Source organism: Capricornis sumatraensis, chromosome 8, assembly GCF_032405125.1.
Source record: "Capricornis sumatraensis isolate serow.1 chromosome 8, serow.2, whole genome shotgun sequence".
In the NCBI taxonomy this organism is placed as follows: Eukaryota; Metazoa; Chordata; class Mammalia; order Artiodactyla; family Bovidae; genus Capricornis; species Capricornis sumatraensis.
Genome location: NC_091076.1, coordinates 68,611,709 through 68,634,654, shown reverse-complemented (window position 1 = coordinate 68,634,654; position 22,946 = coordinate 68,611,709). Strand labels below are relative to the sequence as shown.

The 22,946-nt window shown below is 33.8% G+C and overlaps 1 protein-coding gene across 2 annotated transcripts in view; it reads left to right on the top strand.

The window, feature by feature from the left end:
• Positions 1-22,946, top strand: part of SUZ12 (SUZ12 polycomb repressive complex 2 subunit) — a 38,506-nt gene that overhangs the window by 9,015 nt on the left and 6,545 nt on the right. For both annotated transcript variants that reach the window (XM_068976693.1, XM_068976692.1), the window contains 6 exons: positions 6,042-6,091; positions 9,233-9,318; positions 11,280-11,511; positions 12,579-12,672; positions 16,833-16,938; positions 20,487-20,664. In XM_068976693.1, the coding sequence (XP_068832794.1) occupies positions 6,042-6,091; positions 9,233-9,318; positions 11,280-11,511; positions 12,579-12,672; positions 16,833-16,938; positions 20,487-20,664 (746 nt within the window). The remainder of the gene's footprint in view (positions 1-6,041; positions 6,092-9,232; positions 9,319-11,279; positions 11,512-12,578; positions 12,673-16,832; positions 16,939-20,486; positions 20,665-22,946) is intronic.

Below are 22,946 nucleotides of genomic sequence, written 5' to 3'. Positions count from 1 at the left end.
TCCATCTTTATGAACGTCTCATTGTTGCTCCCAGAGTCACTAAAGTTAACTGAGAAATTGGTTCATTTTAAGTTTACCCGCAAGGCCCTATGTTACTAAATTCCTTCAATGTATTTTGCATCTCGAATTAGGCATAATGCTGCTGTTCTACTAAACTTTATTATCACATAGGATTGTAAGTTCCCTAGACAGCAGTATATAATGTCAGCACTATAAAACCTTACTTGCAAGATCTATTGTCAAATTCTCTTATGGGAGAACAAGGTAAATCTTTGTTGTTCCATGAAATTAATTAGTAGACCTTAAAATCTTAAATCACGTACAAATAAAGTATCTCCCATCTATATTTTTATTCTATACTATCTTAAACATAAAGCTCTTACTCAATTTAATTGGATCCTGGGTTTGTTCAGTAGCTACAGTTGGGATATATTCCATTGGAACTCATGTTTTTTCAGTACTTCAACAGTCTTAATGTCTCCACTCCCAACCCCAATGCATTTCATTCCCCAAAGTTCCAGGAGACTGTTGAGATACCCCAGATACTGTAGTACTACAGCCCAAACGTTAGAACAGTCACATGCCTGATCTATTTAACACAGTTGTAGAGACTTAAAAACAACCAAATTCCTGGCATTATCTGTGCAGAATGAAGTTGGTGTTGAAGGATCTTTTTTGTCCTTTGTACTTTAACTCTACGGTTATCTTACTTGTCACAGATAATGGCAGAAATTTATTAGGGGATAAGCTGATAGAAAAAAAGAAACATGGGATATTTCATGGTTTTCACTTCTTTAACGTATCAGTCAATTTGTGACAGTAGATCAGGGTTGCATTTGTAACCTTAAAACTCAGTAGTAATACCCACCAACTATGAAGATTATTTCGTTATACAATGGCTTCTGTGAACTTCATAGCAATTAGCAAATTTTAGAAATTCATAGTGGTCACATCTCTAGTCTCTATTTTTTCCTAATCTTTTCTTCTTGCTCTTCTGGTGTGGTTATATATATTTAAAATGTCTTTCTTTTTAAAGAATTTATGATACAATACTTTATGTTCTGTCCTCTCCATCTCTTGTTTCTGACTTGCCAGTATATTGTGGATTTTGAACTTATTTTGAGTTTTGACCAAGCACTATAATTCATTGGTATAAATTTCTGATCTTTCTGTAGTATTCTGTTTTAGCAAGATCCCAGGGAGTCTCTTGGGCTATTAATCCTACCAGTTTGGGAATTCTGTAGTCACAACTCCTGACTTCTAAGTGCATCTCCACTGACTGAAAGGTAGCATGAAAAGATTTCCAAATTGGAATTGCTTCCAGAAATATTTCCTGTGGTCAATTTAGAAGCATTTCCACTTAATCATTTTCCATTCCTGGTCCTGTTAGTAGCTGGAAAAATTCCTTCCAAAGATAACTCAAGTAGAACATCTACTAGGTATATTTCCAAGCCTATGTTTTTAGTAGGTTGAAAAGGTAAAGTGCCTTCCATCACTTTATGTTGTTGTTACTACAACCTAAACTTCTGAGTTAGTAATTTTCCTTTTCTTATCATCTTTTTGTACTGTAACAAAATTTGGATCTATTTTTTTCTGGGATTCCCATTTTCTTCATGTACCATGTCCCAGACACTTTACTAAGACCTAGCGGATGTAATGGTGACCAAAACAGATGAAGACCTTGCCTTTGTGGAGTTTATCAGCATTTAGGGAAAAAAGGCATAATTGTATAATAAATATAAGTGCTGGAAAGTAAAAGTAGACACATAGGGAAACTATGGCTGTATGAGGCAGGAGAATCAGCTCTTGTTTGAGAGTCTCATTTGGGAATAGAAATGTTCAGTGAGAGCTTCCCTGAAGGAAGAAGCTGAGATTTGAAACATGAATATAGGAGTAAAATGAGGATAGAGGGTGAGCAGGTAGGTGATTCTAGATAAAGGGAAGGTAACATCATTTGAGGGCAGTGTGTACCTGACTAGAGAGAAGATGACATTTGATGAGACTACAGCAGATGGCCATGACCAGATAATGCAGAACCTTGTAGGCTATTTAAGATTGTGGGTCTTTATCCTGAGAAAGCTGTAAATTATTTTAAATAGATATACTGCATTAATGGTGTTACTCTAGCCACCTGTTTTGTAGGTTTAGCTGCATTTTTAAAACTTCAGGCTGCTTCTTAAGTTGAGTATATGTCTTTTTCCACCATAACAGGATCTGATGTCTTCCTCCCTTTCTCTTTTTTTTTTTTTAACAATTTTGTCTTGATTGTAAGTTTTGAAGTTGTTTTCATATCAACATCCTTTCAGACTTAAGTTTTAATTGTTCCTTTTTTAGAATCTGGACTGTAAATTTCTTTGTGCCTATGTACTTCTGAAGGTGCCTTATCATTCACCACTAATCAGACATGATTCTTAAAATCTAGGTATTTGAGAACAGATTTTTTCCCCCAAAACAATCATATCTTTATTGACTTTTTTTCTGACTACAGCGGCTTTTTACTTAAGTCTTAAGGAAAATAAACATCTTTTAGAAACAGCTTGATACACACAGTTTACAGTGTGAAGCAATATACTAATAAGAAATGCTCGTCATCTTAATGTTTACATCATAACATTAAATGTAACTTAGCTTATCATCACACTTGACCTATTTTGAGGTCATATAGCTATGACTCTAGAAATGAAGTCTTAAACCTGCCACTGTCAGATTAATGTATAAATTTGAGGCACTCATCTTGGTTTCTTTCCTGCATAAAAATGTTGGTCCTTCTGTGAGATCTGTCTCCTCCTAAAATTTGAGTTTCCTACATGAATCTCATCTCAAAATATTCATCTCTTATGAATTTAAATTTATTTAACCTTATTCTGCTTTACAATTGTCAGATACTTGTCAATTACTTGTGGTTAAAATCTTATCCCAAAATTTCACATTCCCCCTCTAGTTTCCTGTTCCCATATTGCTTTCTTCCTAAGAAGATAAAAATAGGAAACACATCACGAAGATGAACCAAATCCTTATCTGATATCCTATTCTGATCATCTAAGCTGGATTCTGTGCTGCCTAAGACCAGATAGGTTTGACAAGGCCTACGTGTTTCTTTTTTCCCTTCCTCTGATCCACCTTAACCAATTAAGATGTAGACACAGTAGCCACAAGAGAGGGAAAGGGGTAAATCAGAAAGGGAGAGAAAACTGTCCTCTTCCCTTGGACTAAATCACCAGTGAACGGGATCAACTTGGTCTCATTGTTTCATTGTATTCTAGGCACATATCAGTGTTTACTTTCAGGAGGGTGTTTTCCCCTAAAAGTGCTTACTTTTAGGGAAAATTATGCCTAGCAAATCACATTGCCAAATTTGTTTTTTAAGCTGGTTAATTGAAATTTGGAATTCCTTTTCTCAAACAATGTTATATGGTGGCTGAATGGATCTGCCATCTCATTTAATTTGTAATGTACCATTTAAAACTGTGCCTCAAACCATCCTGTGGTGACCTTTTTGTTAGTTTTTAATTTCCAATCTTTTGTAGATGGATACTTTTTGTAAAATATATTGATCACGTACTTGGATGTCACGGCAATGCTAAATTTCTATAAAAATGGTTAAAGTCTGATTCTCAATATTTTGCCTTGTGGCATGGTAACAGTTTCTCCAGTTATCTCAGTGGGTAGACCAGGTTTTGAATAACACTAATATAAAGTTTTCTGGGGTAGATCAATGCAGGGTACTTTTGTTGTTTCATAGTTGGAACCTAGGATCGAATTTCCTATGAAAACAATGTAAATAATTTTAGAAGTACCACAATATATGGGTCCTGATCCCTGACCTTAAAAATCTTACACCTGTAGGGAGGACATCATTATCCTTTTGAAAATCATTTGTTGAGTGCCTTTCTGTAAGACATTACTAGATACAAAGGACACTGATATGTTAAAAGAATGTGTATGAAAAAATTGTGACAAAAAGTGGTAAATACAAGTGCTTATAAAGGAAATTAAGCTCTGGGATGATTGGGGATGGGGTCTTATGTAGAAGGGGAAGCAAGTACTTTGATGGATATCTTTAGTCTTTTATCCATGTCTCCCAATCTTCATTTTATAGATACCAGGTCACAGGTAATAACTGGAGCCAGAATTCAAACTTGGATTTGCCTCTATTTTATCATTCTATTCTACTTTCTTATATGAGTCTTTAGTAGGATTAACGAGAAATAGGAACCATATCACAGACAGCACTTAGACAAAAGATTTGGCAGTTGAGGACCCATTAGAAAATTGGAGAAAGAATTGATTCATTTAAAATGATATTTTAAGAAAAATTAACCTGGCCTTTAGTATGTAGGTTTAACTGAAGCAACTAAGAATAGGATAGGCTGGTTGTGACTAACGAATTATAACATGTGGAAACTGTGGAATATTTCTCTCAGTTTCTCAGTTTTATTTTGGAGTTTCACCTGTTCTACGTTATAAGGTTTCGTTTATGGAACAGTTTTTTATAGAAAAATGCTAGTTATCTTTTAGTGAAATGGCTTGTAGAGTTTATAGATGGTATATATACTTTTTAAAAATCAACTTGGTATATAATTAATATTCAGTATAATAAACTCACCTTAAGTATATAGTTTGAGTTTTGACAAATGTATGCATTTGTGTAACCGTAACCGCAGTTAAGATACAGAACATTTTCATCACCTTGGAAAAAGTCCTTTGAGCTCATTTACAGTTGATCCTCTTAATGTACTTGAAAAAAAATTTTTCTTGATTGTTACAGTTACTAATTTTTCCTTTGTGTCTATGCTTTTTAACTCTGCTTGAACCCTTACACTTCATAGTCATTTTGTTAGTCTGTTGATATCCTAGCTTACTTTTCTTAGTACCGTTCTAGAAATGCCCTTCAGGACTCCCACCCTGTATTTTTTTAGCATACACTTTCATGGATTATCTCACTAGAAAATAGAGGCATCCTCACATCTTCTTTTGAAATATCTCACTTAACCTCCTATTGCGCTAATACTTGGAGTCCTGGGCACAGTTACAGAACTAACTTGTTAGTAATATGGCCTCATGTCTGACCATTGCTCGTTCCTCGACGCTCTCTTGCCTCAAAGTCTATATAATTGTTCTCCTCTGGTTATATGAATGCATAAATTGTCACCATCATTAAAAAAAAAAAAAGATACCCTTTTTTGAACCATATTGTGCTTTTACTATTTTACTTTGATTCTTTACACTAGTAAATTTCTTGAGTAAGAGTTCAGTACTGCTTCCCTTTTCCCAACATCTGTTGTCTATAGCCCTGTATAATCTAGTGTCTGTATCACATGACAGAAACTGTTCTGGAAAGTTATGAATGGCTCCCGATTTAAAGATAGATTGCTCTTTGCCAGTTTAAAGCTACTACAAAAGCCTGTTGATGTTTTTATTTATCCCAACTTAATAGTTTTTCCATTGTAGTAAATAGTTTTTGAAACAAAGGGATCATTATAGTTTATGCTTCCTTTTCATTGCTTATTAAACTAAAAGTGAAAATGACATGTTGAATAGTAAGTAACAAATTGATTGCATATTTGTGATTGTGTATTTCATCCCTCATTAAAGTAGAAAGTGATGGTTCTGCATCATTTGTTAAGGAGGTTGAAATTCTGTAGCTTGACAACACACAAAACACTTGAGTATTGAGTAGCATGGATTCAGCTATTGTTTAGAGGGATGGGAAGGGAAATCTGTCCCCGTTTCACAGGTAGAACATTAAAGCACTATAAATCATCTTGCCTTTTATTTGGTGGTCTCTTTCTGCCTTGCTTCTTTGGTGTTTTTTCTATTTGTGTGGTGTCTATATTTCAGTGTGTATAGACACACTGTTTTGGATGTCATACTTAACACGGAAAGCATGGAGTCATTAGGCTTGAATAGAGTTAAGAATTAGACAGCCAAATATTTATAAATTAGCTGAAGTAGCTTTGATTTCAGTGTTATATTTAAAGTCTAAGTTATTTTTGTTATAGCATATTAAAGTAGTAAAATTTCTTGTTTGTTCTGTTTAGCTTGTCAGCTCATCTGCAGCTTACATTTACTGGTTTCTTCCACAAAAATGGTATGTATTTAAAAGTAAACTTACTGGCAGTCTACAGTAGCACACCTTTGTGAATGCAAAAAACCCCCACTAAACTGTAAATTTGTAAAATTATATTTAATGGAAAAGATGTTGATTCTCATCATTTAATTTCTCTTTAGTGGATTTCCCCAGCAATTTCAGTTACGGTTTTTGTGGTCAATAGTGGAATATGGAGGATGTAACTTATAACTCATTAAACTTTAAAAGTAGTAGTTCTTAAATCTTAGTCTGTGTGGAAACATTTTGACAGTTTGTTTGAAATACATATACCTGGACCCTCTAAGGCCTCAGATCTAGTAGGGTTTTGGTGGAGTTAAGGAGTCTGTATTTTAATAAGGCATGAAGGTAATTAAGTCCATTTAAGTTATGAGTGGATTTTTAAATTGTTAAAATAATCAATATTTTGTGGGTTCATTCTTGAAGGTAAACATTAGCTTATCTAAATAGATGAAATTCCACCTCTAAAAACTCAATCATACCTTTTAGGGCTCCAAGTATTGCAGTTAAAAAAAACTGTATAACATTATCTTACCAACTCAGAGCCCTCATCTTTCCAAAGATCACCAGTAGAAAATATGGGAAAGACTTAGTAAAATGAAATTTCTTAGATTTTGTTATTTTTTATTTACAACATTTTTCAAACTTTAAATTATAAAGATGGTGAGAATTTTAATTAATTGCCTCAGAACCTGGAATAGGGATAAACATTTTGAATTTTTTTCTTAATTACATTTTATGAAAAAACCCAAACAAACTTTGTGGCCATCCCAGTACAAAGCTATAACAACTGAAACGAGCACTGCTAACCAATGGGATATATCAATATGTTAGATACTGTAAAAGGAAAATTACATAGTCTTGAATGTTACTTCATTAAAAAAAGGTGAAAGCATACTGGGAAAAGTTTCAGTTGGTTTCAAAATGGATAAAATGCCTCTGGGCTTGTCCATCTTAAATTTAAGTGTGTATCCTTTAATATAATCATGCAATGTAATAAAATCTTTATAAGAAACAGGTCAAGTTGTTCATCCTTGATATTGTTTAGTAAGAAACAGTGTAATAATAAATAGAATGGTTATATTAGAACAGTTTGATAACTAGTCAAGTTTTTAATGTAAGAAATTTGAAGTCTGGTCATATCCTATTAGTCTGGTCATATTAGCAGCTAATGTTAACTTCTAGTTTTGCCTTAGACCTGGTCTGTTTTTTTAATAGAAGTATCCTGAGTGGCATTTTCATGTTTTTTCTCCTAAATCATTTATAATCATCTTGTAGAGTTCTTATTTCTAATCACTCATTATATTTGATCTCCTGTGGTATTTAAAAAGTACATGAATTCTAATACTTTAGAAGCTCATAATATGAATTTTATAGGTTTGTTAGCCCTTTGTTCTCAGGTACTTCTATAAACATAAATTACCCATCACTGAAATTATTGGTGGATATTAATATAATACTATTTACTAATATTATATAAGTAACAGTAATTTACTTGAATTAATTAGTTGACATAAACTGCCACATGGTATGATAAGTTTTTTCCTGTCTACATGACAGAACAGTTCAAGAGTTGCTCAGATTCACTTAAAGTTTTATTTTTTTCTTGATATTACTGGAGTAAATGAGAAAGTAAACTGTCGGTACTTCTATTTCCAGAAAGTAATTTCCCATTATAACTTTGAAATTAGTGGAAGTTGGAAAGAAGCATATATATTGCCTCTCTTGTCTATTCAAGGTATATTTGTAGTTTTTTTTAAGAAATAATATTTTTAAGAAACCAGGGTAGAAAAATAACATCCAGATCCCTAAAATATTATTTTTCCTTTTATTTTTGAATGAAGACTTGTTTAGCAGTTACTACTTATAACTGCTTAGAATGAATACACAGATTATTAGGGTACTATTTTCATGGTGAGTATTGTTCAGAGAATATTTTTGTTATTGCATTTTGGACATTTGGATATTTTGGCTATGTTAAATTATCTTTATCCTGGATACAGCTTTCAAGAGGCTGATTCAAATGTGTTTTATGTATATACCCTGAGTAAGAAGAATATGTCTAAGCAGAAAAAGTGTTGCCTAAAATTTCAGAACAAAGATTATTTCTTTGTATATGGATTCATCTATAACATATATATATGTGTATTACTCATCTATAACATATATGTGTGTGTATACATATATATAACATAGTAACTGTATATTATTGAAACTTAATGATAAATGAATGATAAAATATTCAAGGTTTTGGACTATTAGTGCCTTTGGGATTAAAGATAAATTGTAGGGAAGTATTCTGGAACCTTCATTGGCAGAAGCCTTTTTTTTAAGTTCATTGATTAAAAGACTATATATTATCACTTTGAAATTAAGATTCCTAAACTCTGTAAACCAAGAGATTCTCCTAGGTAGTAACTAATATCTTGATTTTTGCTATCCCATTTATGCTTTAAAGAAATTCTGGGGGAGGGAGGGGGATTCAGAATGGGAAACACATGTACACCCATGGCTGATTCATGTCAATGTATGGCAAAAACCACTACAATATTGTAAAGTAATTAGCCTCCAATTAAAATAAAATAATTAATTAAAAAAAGAAAAAAATTGTAATAAATGGGGAAAGAATCTGAAAAAAAAAAGATTCTGGGGGAAAGGTCAAAAATAGCTCGCTTGCTTATAAAATGATAGTATGTTTATATTATTATAAATAAGTTATGTTTAATATTTTTTGAAATCCTTTTTTCTTTTAATCCTTTTGGTTACAAGCTTTGGTCACATCAGAGAGCCTTTTAGTTTAGACATCTCAGCATTCAAAATGAAGTGAAAGATAGTAACCAATTCAATTTAAATATATCTTAAACTAGTAAATTTTTCTAATAGATTTTGGGAGAAAGAAAAAAATGTTTATTTTGTGTCTTACCTCTCCTGAACTATTTCATTTATGCTTTCTAAGAAGCCTTAACTGTATTTGTTAAATTTGGGACTGACTTGGGGAAAAGAAATGAGTAAACTTCTGAGAAGACTTCATTATAGAAAGTCTTTGTTTGAAATTCTCAGACGTCTTAGGAAAATGAGTACTATTTTTAAAAATAGATTTTGAAGTATTGTTTTTCTGTTTAGATAAACCAACACAAAATTCAGAAAATGAACAAAATTCTGTCACCCTGGAAGTCCTGCTTGTGAAAGTTTGCCACAAAAAAAGAAAGGTGATGTATAAAATGATACTGGTGGACTAAATGGAATAACTTTTTTCCATTAATTATGTTTATGCAAATATATGTGTTTTTAAACTATGTGGTTGTTGTTTAGTTGCTAAACCATGTCCGACTCTTTTGTGACCCCATGGACTGTAGCTTGCCAGGCTCTTCTATTCATGGGATCTCCCATGCAGGAATACTGGAGTGGGTTGCCATTTCCTTCTCCAGGGCTCTTCCCGACCCTGGGATCTAACTCAAGTTTCCTGCATTGGCAGATGAATTCTTTACCACTGAGGCAGCAGGAAAGCACTTTTAAACCTTAAAAGCTTTAAAATATGTTGATGGCTGAATTGTAAAATTGATAACCTCTTTTGCCAACCTCCCATGTCTTCAGGTTTTTCTAATCTGACTGTAGGTATCTGCATAAAACTTTGTTATAGAAGTATGACAATGTGGGGGAAGAAGCTTATTTTTTAGCGTCTTAGGACATAAATTCAGTTGCTTCCTGCTACTCTAATCTCTTAATTTTTTTTTTCACCTTAGCTATTTAAACCCACTGGTATTTTAAATAAGGGCTAAGAGAGTGTTCTTCCCTAAAGAATTATCTTGTACCAGTACTCTCAGGCAAAGAAATTCAGCTGCTAGCGTTATCAGTCATTAACTTGTTAATATATTGCTTCAAATTTTTATTTGCAAGATGAAATCATTTTACCATAGAAACAAGTGTTATACTGGTTAAATTTCCTGGGCAACCCACCAAAGCCAGTAGGTTTACTTTTAGTAGACTTGGAAGTCCTTTGGTGTTTTAAGAATAGGAGGGACTTCCCTGGCATTCCAAAAATTTAGGACACTTTCACCACTGGGAGCATGGGTTCTATCCCTGGTTGAGGAGCTAAAAGCCCACGAGCTGTGGGGCAAGGCCAAAAAAAGAGAGTAAGAATGGTCTTTATAGAGGTTCCTATTGCTAATGCTCTTCCAAAATCATAGTAAGATGATGTGGTAAAAACTGTGCTAGAGATATGGAGTAGACCAAAGTGATGGGAGATACCAGTGTAACTGTATATTAAAAACTCTATAAAGGTTAATTAATAATACTCTCTAGTCCTCCAAACCCCACACACAGTAAGTAGTAATGTGAAAATTCTTCAAGATATATTATTTAGGCAAAAAAGAAATGACTATAACTATAGTATGATCCTTCTTGTTTAAGAAAAGGCATAAATATTTTCGTCAAAGGATATGCACAGCCACTTGCTAATATTAGTCCTCTCTAGAGTATAAGAACTGGGGTGACGGAGACTTGCATTTTTCCCATTTTACACTCTTGTAGAACAGAATTGTAAGACTATAAGCATGTGTTCTGTTTGTTTTAAAACAGAAGCTGCCTAAAATAGGTGCTGTATTTTCTTGTTAGCAGGTTGTCTGCATCTTGCAGTTTTTCGGCTTTGCTCACCCTGGTTACATAACGATAGAACATTACTCATAAGATGATTAATATTACTTCTTATAGACAATATATTTCAATATATGGATTTATTATTTCTTAAGGTTGTTGTCAGGGTTATCGTAATCATCTTTTCTCATTTCTAGTGATCCTATTAGTTACTTTGTTAAAACTAGAATATTTAAGGGAAAAGAGTAGTTTACATGAGTTGTAATACTTGAGGCATGGTTTTAGTTCTATATTTCTAACTTAACACTTTAAGATGACCATCAGCTAAATATAAGATATACTATATCATTATTTTCATTATATTGAGGAAGTCCTCAATTGTGTTAATATTTGAAAGATAGTTGATTGATATTTTTTTTGTGCTTCATCACAATTTTCAGACCTTTGTTTAGAATCTTAGCATGCCATTTGGAAATCATGCCCTAAACTGTACTTCCTATAGCTGTGATTAGAGGTTTTATTATCATTCTTATCATTGCATATACATAAATAAATATAATAATCTTTGCCTTTGCAGGATGTAAGTTGTCCGATAAGGCAAGTTCCTACAGGTAAAAAGCAGGTGCCTTTGAATCCTGACCTCAATCAAACAAAACCTGGAAACTTCCCATCCCTTGCAGTTTCCAGTAATGAATTTGAACCTAGTAACAGCCATATGGTGAAGTCTTACTCATTGCTATTTAGAGTGACTCGTCCAGGAAGAAGAGAGTATAATGGGATGATTAATGGAGAAACCAATGAAAATATTGGTAATTTTTATTTTAATAATTTTGTTAGATTTTATTGTTGGAGATTAAGATGAACTGTAAAAATGATTGAAGTAGTGCATCTTCATAGTGCTCATAATTGTGTACAAAGTGTTTCTTTTAGAGGGAAAAATGATGCAGAACTAGAAGTTATTGCATGTGCTCTAACAACATGGCCTTTATTAGGAAATCTCTAATGAGATACTTAATATTACGGTAAATTGGCCTGGTGCTTACACTGTTGGTTATTGTACTGTACTAGGTATTTAATTTGTAAAATTTTCATTATTATATGGTGAAACATTTCATGTAGTAAAAAAATATATGTATATATTGAACACTGGATGGAAAAGATTGATATTTAAATTAGTCTCTGAGCAAATAATTCATCCTTTCCCCCAGCATGTGAAGAATTTCATACATACAGAACATTCAAAAGAATTTGGTAGTGAACAACTATTTATCTACCACTTAGATTCTACAGTTAACATTTTATTATACTTACCACATATCTGTGCTTCTATCCTCCACACTGTTCTGAATCCACCTTTGAGGTAACTATTCATATATAACATATAGGTGCTCAGGACACAAAGATTATTAAGAAATCCAGTCCCGTCTTCCAAAGCCTCATAACCTGGAATACAGAGATAAACATAAAATATAATTGCAGCTAAATGATCCATGGTATAATAGAGGTATTTTTGAAGGTTAGTGGAGAAATACCTTGACAAAAATAATCTTTGAGTCTTGAGGCATTCTTTGAAGTTCTTGGAAAGTAACCATGAATGAGGAGGAATTTTTTTCTCCTTGCCTAGCAGGGAAGATCATTCTGAATAGAAACTAACATCTGCAAAGATGTGGGGTTAATAATGTCAGTGAATATTAAAAAATAAGAACATACACACAAGGTGGAGACATAAAATTGAAAGGTGTCAGTCTGGGTATTATATTGCAACTTCCTGTACCTCATCTGGGATAGAGTATATGCTGTGTGAAGGGTCCAAATGTCATAAATCTGGTGTATTTGTTTGAATATTTGATTCATGAGTAATGTTTGTCAAATTCAGATGTCAATGAAGAACTTCCAGCTAGAAGAAAACGAAATCGTGAAGATGGGGAAAAAACGTTTGTTGCACAAATGACAGTATTTGATAAAAACAGGTAATGTTGGACAGGCAAGGCTCCCATGTTTTAGGAATGTTTTTATTTTGAAGCAGAATATAGTGGTGATACTGTTTCTTTGCCTTTCTCTTTATTACTATGGATGAAAAAACAAATTTGCAAATACTAAACTTTTCTCTTTATCACATAGAAAGCAATAAATACCAATGAGTTGTTTGGATGTTCAGTTAAGATTGTTTATTCAGCAAGTAAATTTTCTCAGTGTCTACTTTTTTGTTAGATACTGTTTTCGCCCATGAGGAGGCAGCAAAACCCTTGCCCTCATGGAGCTTAAATTCTAGTAGAGGAAATAGGTACTACTCCCCAAAATTGTATCAGCTAATGTACTTAGTGAGAATGCTGTGAAGAAAAATATGAGAATAAAGGGTTGTTTTATAGAGAAAGCCTCTGGGAGAAGGTCATATTTGAGCAGAGACTTGAATGAAGTGGGCTTCATGCAAATATTGAGATTATTTATTTACCTGAGTTAAGGAAGAAAATTGTGTGTTACCATCATTGTGGGGCTCTGTGTGCATTTGACACAGGGTAGGAAGGAACACTTGGATTTATAATCATTTCTGCAGTTTTCACTTGGGAATTAAGCACCTTAGTGCCAGTAAAGAACCGCTGGGAAGCGAATGCAGTATTCTTTATTTGGTACGATTAGAGGATGGAACCTGTAATATGCCATGATTTCTTGTCCTGAGGTGCTCACTGTAGTGAACACAGTTCACTGTCAGTCAGGGATAGGAGAAAGCCAAGCCAACTAGTGCGTTTCTCCTGCTCTTTAAAAAGTAGATTATTGCCTTGATAAAATCCACTTACTAGCCACCAGGGTAAAGAAAGTTTCTGGGCTTTTAATGGGAAAGCAAAGGTGATTAGGAATAGTGCGATTGATTTTGCTACCATGTTGTCTTTGAGTCTATCACTTAATGTCAGCGACATTGTTTTCTCTAAAGTCAGAAATTTGAAAGGGGTTATGTCTGTGGGAAAAGCAATTACGCTGTCGTACACTGGACTTCATCAGTGTTAGTAAATGTTCTCTTTTAGGCAGTGTAGGAGGAGGGGTACATTATATTCTTTTAAAAATTCTTTCTACCTTAAATATGTTAACATATTCCTTGTATTTAAAAACAATTGCCTTTTTAAAAGTTTTATTTTTAATTGAAAGATAATAGCTTTAAAATACTATATTGGTTTCCACCATACATCAACACAAATCAGCTATAGGTATACATATAAAAACTGCTTTTTAAAACAGTACCAAGAGGAAATCATAAAATAATTTTCTCCCAACTTAAATTTTGAAAATTTTCAAACTTAAAAAAGTTGAAGGAAAAATGCAGGTAGTTAATACCCATGTACCCTTCACCTAGATTCATAATTTGTTGACATTTTACCACATGTGCTTTATTCATGAGTATTTTTGTGATAAACCTTTTGAGGGTTTTAGATCATGACACTTAATTCCGTTTCTTATTCCTAAACTTAGCCCAGATCTCCTGAGAGCAAGGACATTAACCTCCATAACCACAATACATCTACCATATGCAGAAAAGTTAACATGAGACAAAAATACAGTGCTCTCTCCCCAGTTGCCTCGGTAATGTACTTTTCTGCTCCCTACTCGCTGTAGTCAAGGATTGTGATCTCTAGCTAGTCATCCATTGTTGTATATATTTAGTCTCCTTTAATTTGGGATGGTTTTCCAGTCGCCACCTCCTGCTTTTTTCCCCTTCTGTGACACTTTAAATACAGGCCTGTAGTTTGGCAGAATGTATTCCATTTTGGACTTTTGTGATTGTTTCATGTTTAGATTCAGGTTAAACATTTCGGGTAAGAACACTGATTGATGATGTGTTCTTTGTGCATGTCACAGACACAGCTGATAGTTGGTTTGATCACTTGGTTAAAGTGGTGTTCATATTTCTCCACTGTAACGGTACCAAGTATGGATTAATGAATTCCACTTTTATTCAGTCTGTTTTAATCTATTTCTGTTGCTATTTTAATGTTCAAATTGTCCTAAATTTGCTCAGGAGGAGCTCTGGAGCTCCAAACAGGTTCCTAAGTCCCTTTGACTTATTTTTATTCATTTATTTCCTTGTTTTCCAGAGTATTCTAGATATTCCAGGCTTTACATTCTCCTTTTCCTACCTCTGCTCTGGAATTGGCTCTTTCTTAAGAGTCATGGTTCCTTTAGTAGAGGAAAAGTATTTGACAGCCAAGATCTGGGGATTAGATGTTTAAAAATTCATTTTATAATCTCTGAGAAGTTAAAGTCTCCTTAAAGAGTAAAAATCAAAAGCCATATCAAAAAATATGAATATGGAGCAAAATAAAAAGTTTCTTTTAAAAAATGGGCTTCCCTGGTGGCTTAGAGAGTAAAGCGTCTGCCTGCAATGCAGGAGACCTGGGTTCAGTCCCTGAGTCGGAAAGATCCCCTGGAGAAGGAAATGGCAACCCACTCCAGTACTCTTGCCTAGAAAATCCCATTGACAAATGAGCCTGGGAGACTGCAGTCCATGGGGTCCAAAGTCGGACACGACTGAGTGACTTCACTTTCCTTTCCTTTTGAAAACAGAAACACCATCGTAAGCCAAGTTGAAATAAAAATGACAAGTCAGAAGAAAATTAATTTGAATTCACAATATGTAGATATCAATGGATACCTCATTCCTCTAATACATACAGATCATATTAAATAAAAAGGAGAACACAACTGACCAATAGAATGAGGAAGGGATATCATGAAAATACAAAAAAAGAAAACATATATGGTTTTTAAACAACTAAAAGGTAAAACGTGAATATAAAAATGTGTTGAGATGTCATTTTTTTCACTTACCAGTTTGACAGGTAAAAAACTTGATAAAGTACCATTGATGAGGCTGTGGGGGAAAAGGGACTCTTCATACATTACAGATAGGAGAGTAAATTGGATTGTAGCCATCAAATGTACAGCCATAAAACAGAATGTTATGTAGCCATGTAAACGTGTGAGGAGAGCTCCTTTCCATTTTAGAAGAATATTAATATCTATTCAAACTAATAAAATCAGCTTTAAAAAATATTAAGCTGATACATTGAAGTAGAAAAAATTCAAGTAGCACAACATAAAGACAAAAGTTCTTAAGTTCTTGAAATCATTTGCTGTTAAGAGTCAGACTTCAGAGACAAGCTGTCTATATTGTATTGCTAGCTCTGTCTACTCATTGTGTCATCTTAAAGCAAGTTATTTAACCCTGTCTCTGCCCCTGTTTCCTCTTCTGAACAGTGAAGTAATAGCCTACTTACTTCATAGAGTTGTTGGGAAGATTAAATGAACCATGTAAATAAAGTCTTTAAAATAGGGCCTGGCACATAGTAAGCACTCAATAAATGTTAGCTAATATCACCTAAGAGAATTTCTCTAAGACTGATGAGGAGATGCCAGATTCTTGATATATAGTTAATTATTGGGTATGGTTGGAGAATGGTATTTAGGTTAGTAATCTTACCAGTGTTTAATGGTATGGAAAAAATAAAAAACTATATATACACACACAAATATGTACACACACATTAAAACTGTACTGTGAGTATGGGTTTAATTTAATTGATTCTTTGATTCAACCAGTATTCCACATATTCATTCACCTGTGAAATGTTTATTGAGCACCTATATGTGCCAGGTGCCCCCTTAGGATCTTATAATTACCGATTTGTCATTATAATCATCAGTTTGCTGAGTCAAGAATTCTAGTTCAAGTATTTACAATAATTAAAGATAACAGACATAATTCTTAGTGGCTCCCTAAGGCAAGTGTTAAAACACTGTTGTTATTTCTAAAAGTATAAAGCCTGCACACATGCTTTATACTTAATATTTAAAACTTAGTAAGTTTTAATACTGTAAGCATATTATACTTTAAATGTTTTAAGTTATATTTGAGTAGCTACAGTAATGAAATAATTCTCTAGTAATAGTTATTAGTACAAATCATTAAAAAAAAAATTTTGGCCAGGAATGGAGTGTAGGTATATTTTTAAATCTTGTTGGGAATGTAAGCTAGTTTATAAATTTAATAAATGCTTTTGAATATAAATCTAAAGATGTAGAATTTGTGTACTTACAGTAATACTCAGGTTACTTTAAAGTGTATGTGTTTGTCTAACAGGCGCTTACAGCTTTTAGATGGGGAATATGAAGTAGCCATGCAGGAAATGGAAGAATGTCCAATAAGCAAGAAAAGAGCAACATGGGAGACTATTCTTGATGGGAAGGTATGGACTACTCAGAAGACTGAGCACGTTATAGTTATAAACTCCCATTTCTGATTGATGTTTTCTTCCCCGAATGCAAATTTATGTTGAATTCATATTGGAAGGAAGAGTCCTTTTTTTTAATACCTTGAAAAACACAAATCAAAATTATCTAGTCAGAGTATTTAATGGAAGGCATCATGCTTGGAGCCAGACCACCAGGTTCAAATCTCCACTTGTAGCTATGTGGCATCTGGCAAGTTACTTAATCCTATGTGTCTCAGTTTTCTCATCTGTAAAGCAAGGCATAGAATTGATGGATTAAATGAAATAATTAATGAAAGATGCTTAGCACCGTGCCTGGCATAAAATAAGTGCTCAATAAATGTTAACTGATATTTTAAATCCCATTCATAGTAACAGCAGGTAACATCTGACTAATAATAAACTTATCAGGAAATCTTTAAATCTTAGATTAAGCAGGCTTAAAATAACTTTTAAGAGACTTAAAAATAGGCATACATACAGTTCTTGGATAGGCAGACAAAAGAACCAGTGTCATTTGCTTCTAAATATATTAGATCAGTGTAGCAGCACAAGCGAAATCCTGAAAGGATTTTTTTTTTCTTAAGCCTTGAAATTAGTCTAAAGTTAACCTAAAACTGTGTGTAATAGTACTAAGGAGAATTATGGAAAAGTTTTCTGAGAACCTTTACATTGCAGATAACAATAAAAGAACTTAAGTTTATGGTACAAGTATAGGAATAGACAAGCACATCACTGAAGCATAGTCTTGAAATAGTTTTGAGTTTAATCTGTGATAAAATTGGTGTTAGATCTGTGTGGGAAAGATAAACCGTTCATTATCTATGTGACAGAATTGCTCTCTAGCCATCTGGAAATAAATGTAGACCTAATAAATTCCAGAAGGCTCATAAATGTAAATGTAAAAATTAACACTACATAGCTTCAGAAAAAAGACAGGTGATTATTAATATAATCTTTCTATGAGAAAAGCCCTTCTAGGTATAATACAAAAGCTAGAAAGCATACAATAAAAACGACTAATTGAAATGAGTCATTTCTATACTTTAAAAGTCTAAAGTTAAAACCAAATGATGGACTGGGGCAAATATTTGTAACATACAAAAGGCTAATATGAATATGCAATTAATAAAAAGCAATCTAATTAGGAAAAATGGATAAAGAACAGTCTGACAGCTCTTAAAGCAACAGATACAGATGACTAGTAAGCTTTTTTAAAAAGATACTGAACTTTACTAGTATTCAGAGACATGTAAACAAAATCAGAGATTACTAGCTTTTGATTACTAGTTTGACAACAGTTAAAAGGTCGACAGTTTCTAGTTGGAGATGTGGGGACATATATTCTCAAAGAATGCTTTAAGTTAAAAATAAGTTGATATAACTTTACTGGAGGGGAGACTGACAATATAAATGAAAATTTTAATTGTGTATATACTCATTAACAATTTGATATAAGTTTATATTTTATAATTTTGTCACAAGGTAGTACCTAGATAACTGAAAAGATCTAGGTAACAAGTCTTGCCTGAAATTTTTAAATAGTGAAAAATTGGAAACACCTTAACTCTTAAAATGATAGCCATTAAAAAGGGCAATATTTTGACAATATTTCCATGATATTCAATTTTTACATAATAACACATACAACCACCTTTTCTAAAATTAAGCATGATAGTGGTTACCTTCAGGTGATGGGATTTTAAATAACTTTAATTTATATGTATCTACAGTGCTTGAATTTTCTGCAGGTATTTCTTATTTTTATGTTTTAAATTTTTTTAAGTCTAAATTTATCCTTGAGAAAATAGGATTATTGTGTATGAGTTTTGAGGTTTTTCCAAGAAATTGAGACAATATTAAATTTCTTTTTTAAAGTTTAAGTTTCTTCATGAGAAAATAGAATTATTATATATGAGTTTATACTCATATGAGTTTATACGCGTGCTGCAGTCCGTGGGGTTGCGAAGAGTCGGATACGACTGAGCAACTGAATTGAACTGATAAAGGAGCTTGGGGATTTTCCCAAGGAATTGAGGTATCCTTTTAAGTCAGGTTGTATAGATTTGCTTCTTTTTAACAGCTCTATGTTACTCTTTTAAGTATATGTCCCATAAGTTGCTAAACTAATGTCACTGAAGTTGATAATTTATTTTAATTTTTTTACATTTTAACAAACGTTGTGAGTATACTTGTACCCACTTGTACACGTATCTTTTTGCATTGCAAGTATTTTTACAAGATAAATTCCTAGATACGGACTCATTATGTCAGAATCGGTTTATATGATTACCCTTTCACTTCACTCCAGTCTAAAATTCTAGTTTTAAAAGGATTATTTGTAATAAAGATGTAGAAGGAGGTTAGACTTGTGTGGCAGTAAAATAGGAAATCATTGAAGATTTCTATAAAAAGGAATAGCATGAAAGCATCTTTGACAAAAATTACTTGGTCTCCTGAATATGGATTGAGAAGTAAAAATTAGAAGCAGAGAGAGCAGCTGAGATACTGCTCTCTAGTAATAAGATACTGTAGTAAGAATCTATACGTAGTAATTATATGAGTATAGCAAGAATAGGTTTCAAATGTAATTCTGAAATTTTTAGTTTAGGGTCACTGCTGCTAAGTTGCTTCAGTTGTGTCCGACTCTGTGTGACCCCATAGACGGCAGCCCACCAGGCTCCCCTGTCCCTGGGATTCTCCAGGCAAGAACACTGGAGTGGGTTGCCATTTCCTTCTCCTTTAGGGTCACTAGTAGAATGATAATGCTTGGGACAAAAATAAGTGTACTTGAGAAGAAAAGGTAATAGATTCATGTCTAAACATACTTTAGTTCAGGATGACCTGGATATCCAAGTGACAATGTTTAGAGCTCTAAGTGTAAAGAAGGGAGAAGCATTTGGGAATAATCTAATAGGTAAATCCTTGAGGATGGGTGAGAGATTGGGGCTTTTGGCTAAATGTTGGCTAGGAATTAATTAAGGAGACCAAGGGAAGAGTGGCTTTGGAAGTGATTGAAAGTGGAGGAGGAAAGCCTCAGTGTCCTGAAATTCAGAGCGAGAACCAAGGGCAGTCGTTAGTGAAGCTGAGAAGTCAAACATTATTCATTGCTAAAACCATTCAATTCAGTCAGAAGTAATTGGTCATCTTTAGAGAAGTTGCAAACTGGCAGGCTTTGGGTACCATAGTTGTTTTTTTTAATTTTGTTAGTTACCAGCAAATAAAAATGGGAGTATTTTTCATATGAACTTAGAAAAAAGTCTGAAAATATGGCTGTATTGGGCCAGTGTTTGTATGGGGAACCAGTTTAGCAATTGCCAGTCTGAGCCCTCTAGTACTATATACAGTCTTTACTTTATTTCCCTGGCTATCCATGTAGGCATTTGGGGGTTTTTAAAGGAAAAATCTGTTGATTGAAGTCAGTTCCACATTAATATGTCATAATAAGTATTTTTTTTTTTTTACTCCTACAATTTCTTTCGTTTTTGGGGATCTTCACTGTTTTCATGTTTTTTCTTTTTTAGAGACTGCCTCCATTTGAAACATTTTCTCAGGGACCTACTTTGCAGTTCACTCTTCGTTGGACAGGAGAGACCAATGATAAATCTACAGCTCCTATAGCTAAACCTCTTGCCACTAGAAATTCAGAGAGTCTTCATCAAGAAAATAAGCCTGGTTCAGTAAAACCTACTCAAACTATTGGTATGAAAATTTTGCTGTCAAATAATGCTTTGCAGAGTTAGGACTTAGGTTTTAGATTAATTTGTCTTTTGCTCCAGTAATCTTTGGAAATATTATTTGACTTACTAGACACATGATGAGTACATTACGATTCTCCTAAAGTTCTGTGATGAAGTGCTGATCAACAGTACTTTATTCACTAGATGTATGTGGGAATTTTGGAGATCTTTTTTTTTTTTTTTAATTTTAGAATCATGGTATAATATATAGTATATATATCATATATTACATAATATCTTCAAATGAGGTTTCAGTTCACTTATTCGCTCAGTCATGTCCAACTTTTTGCAACCCCATGAATTGCAGCATGCCAGGCCTCCCTATCCATCACCAACTCCTGGAGTTCACCCAAACTCATGTCCATCGAGTTGGTGATGCCATCCAGCCATCTCATCCTCTGTCATCCCCTTCTCCTGCCCCCAATCCCTCCCAGCATCAGTCTTTTCCAGTGAGTCAGCTCTTCGCATGAGGTGGCCAAAGTATTGGAGTTTCAGCTTTAGCATCAGTCCTTCCAAAGAAGTCCCAGGACTGATGTCCTTTAGAATGGACTGGTTGGATCTCCTTGCAGTCCAAGGGACTCTCAAGTGTCTTCTCCAACACCACAGTTCAAAAGCATCAGTTCTTCGGCGCTCAGCTTTCTTCACAGTCCAACTTTCACATACATACATGGCTACTGGAAAAACCATAGCCTTGACTAGACGGACCTTTGTTGGCAAATGTCTCTGCTTTTGAATATGCTATCTAGGTTGGTCATAACTTTTCTTCCAAGGAGTAAGCGTCTTTTAATTTCATGGCTGCAGTCACCATCTGCAGTGATTTTGGAGGCCAAAAACAAAGTCTGACACTGTTTCCACTGTTTCCCCATCTATTTCCCATGAAGTGGTGGGAACAGATGCCATGATCTTCATTTTCTGAATGTTGAGCTTTAAGCCAACTTTTTCACTCTCCTGTTTCACTTTCATCAAGAGGCTTTTTAGTTCCTCTTCACTTTCTGCCCTAAGGGTGGTGTCATCTGCATATCTGAGGTTATTGATATTTCTCCCGGCAATCTTGATTCCAGCTTGTGCTTCTTCCAGCCCAGTGTTTCTCATGATGTACTCTGCATATACATTAAATAAGCAGGGTGACAATATACAGCCTTGACTTACTCCTTTTCCTATTTGGATCCAGTCTGTTGTTCCATGTCCAGTTCTAACTGTTGCTTCCTGACCTGCCTACAGGTTTCTCAAAAGGCAGGTCAGGTGGTCTGGTATTCCCATCTCTTTCAGAATTTTCCACACAGTCAAAGGCTTTGGCATAGTCTATAGATACCTTTATGTCAGTTTAGGAGAAGTTTTTCCATTAAATAAATTTGTCCCAAACGCATGAGAAAATGATTGGTTTTCAGAGCTTTGTAGTTTGAAATTGCAGCTATAAAGGGGTTTGGAACTACGTGCTTTTTCAAATTTACATAAAAATTTGTTAATATTATGGAATTGACTTAACCATTTAAGAATATTTGAACAATTTGGGGGCTGGAAGAGGATTATTATAACCTGAATTTTATCAGATTAAATTTTGTAGTAAATTTTTAAGAGGAGAAACATTTACAAATTGTAGCAGTTAGCTCTGTTGGGTTAAGGCTCAGGTTGCAGTATTCTTTCATTTTTTATCTGCCTGATGAGAACACTGTCCTTGACCTGAGGGTATCCATGTGTTTTATCTAAGACTGTTTAAGAAGGCAGAAGGGAGTTGTCTTTGACATATACCACTCAAGTCCATCCATTAGCTGTGTGCAAGTCACTGTAGTTAGAGTCAGTTTTAGGAGATGTAAGAAATGACCCGTGTCAGGGGAAAGATTTCCCAAGGAAATTGTAGTCTGGGCACTTCTCAAAGTGTTCTGTGGCCAAATACTAGTAAAAGAGTTTTCAGGAAACTGAGAAGAAAAGATTTTTACAAAGTTTTACATAGGAAATGATTACTTATGTCAGGAGAAATACAAATTATCATTTTTAAGTCAGTAAAATAATACACCAAAATTATTAATAATGATTATGCTTTGGATTTGGAATGATATTATTACAGTCATTTTCATTTAATTTGTTAAACCAATATTTAGTGGATATCTGCTCACTGTTGTGCACTGGGAATACAGAGACCAATCAAAACCTTACTTTGACCTTAAAGTGCTTAAAGCATTACAGTGACTATGTATAATTACTTGGGGTTATTTTTTAAATGTTTTAGAACATGATAGGTGTCCT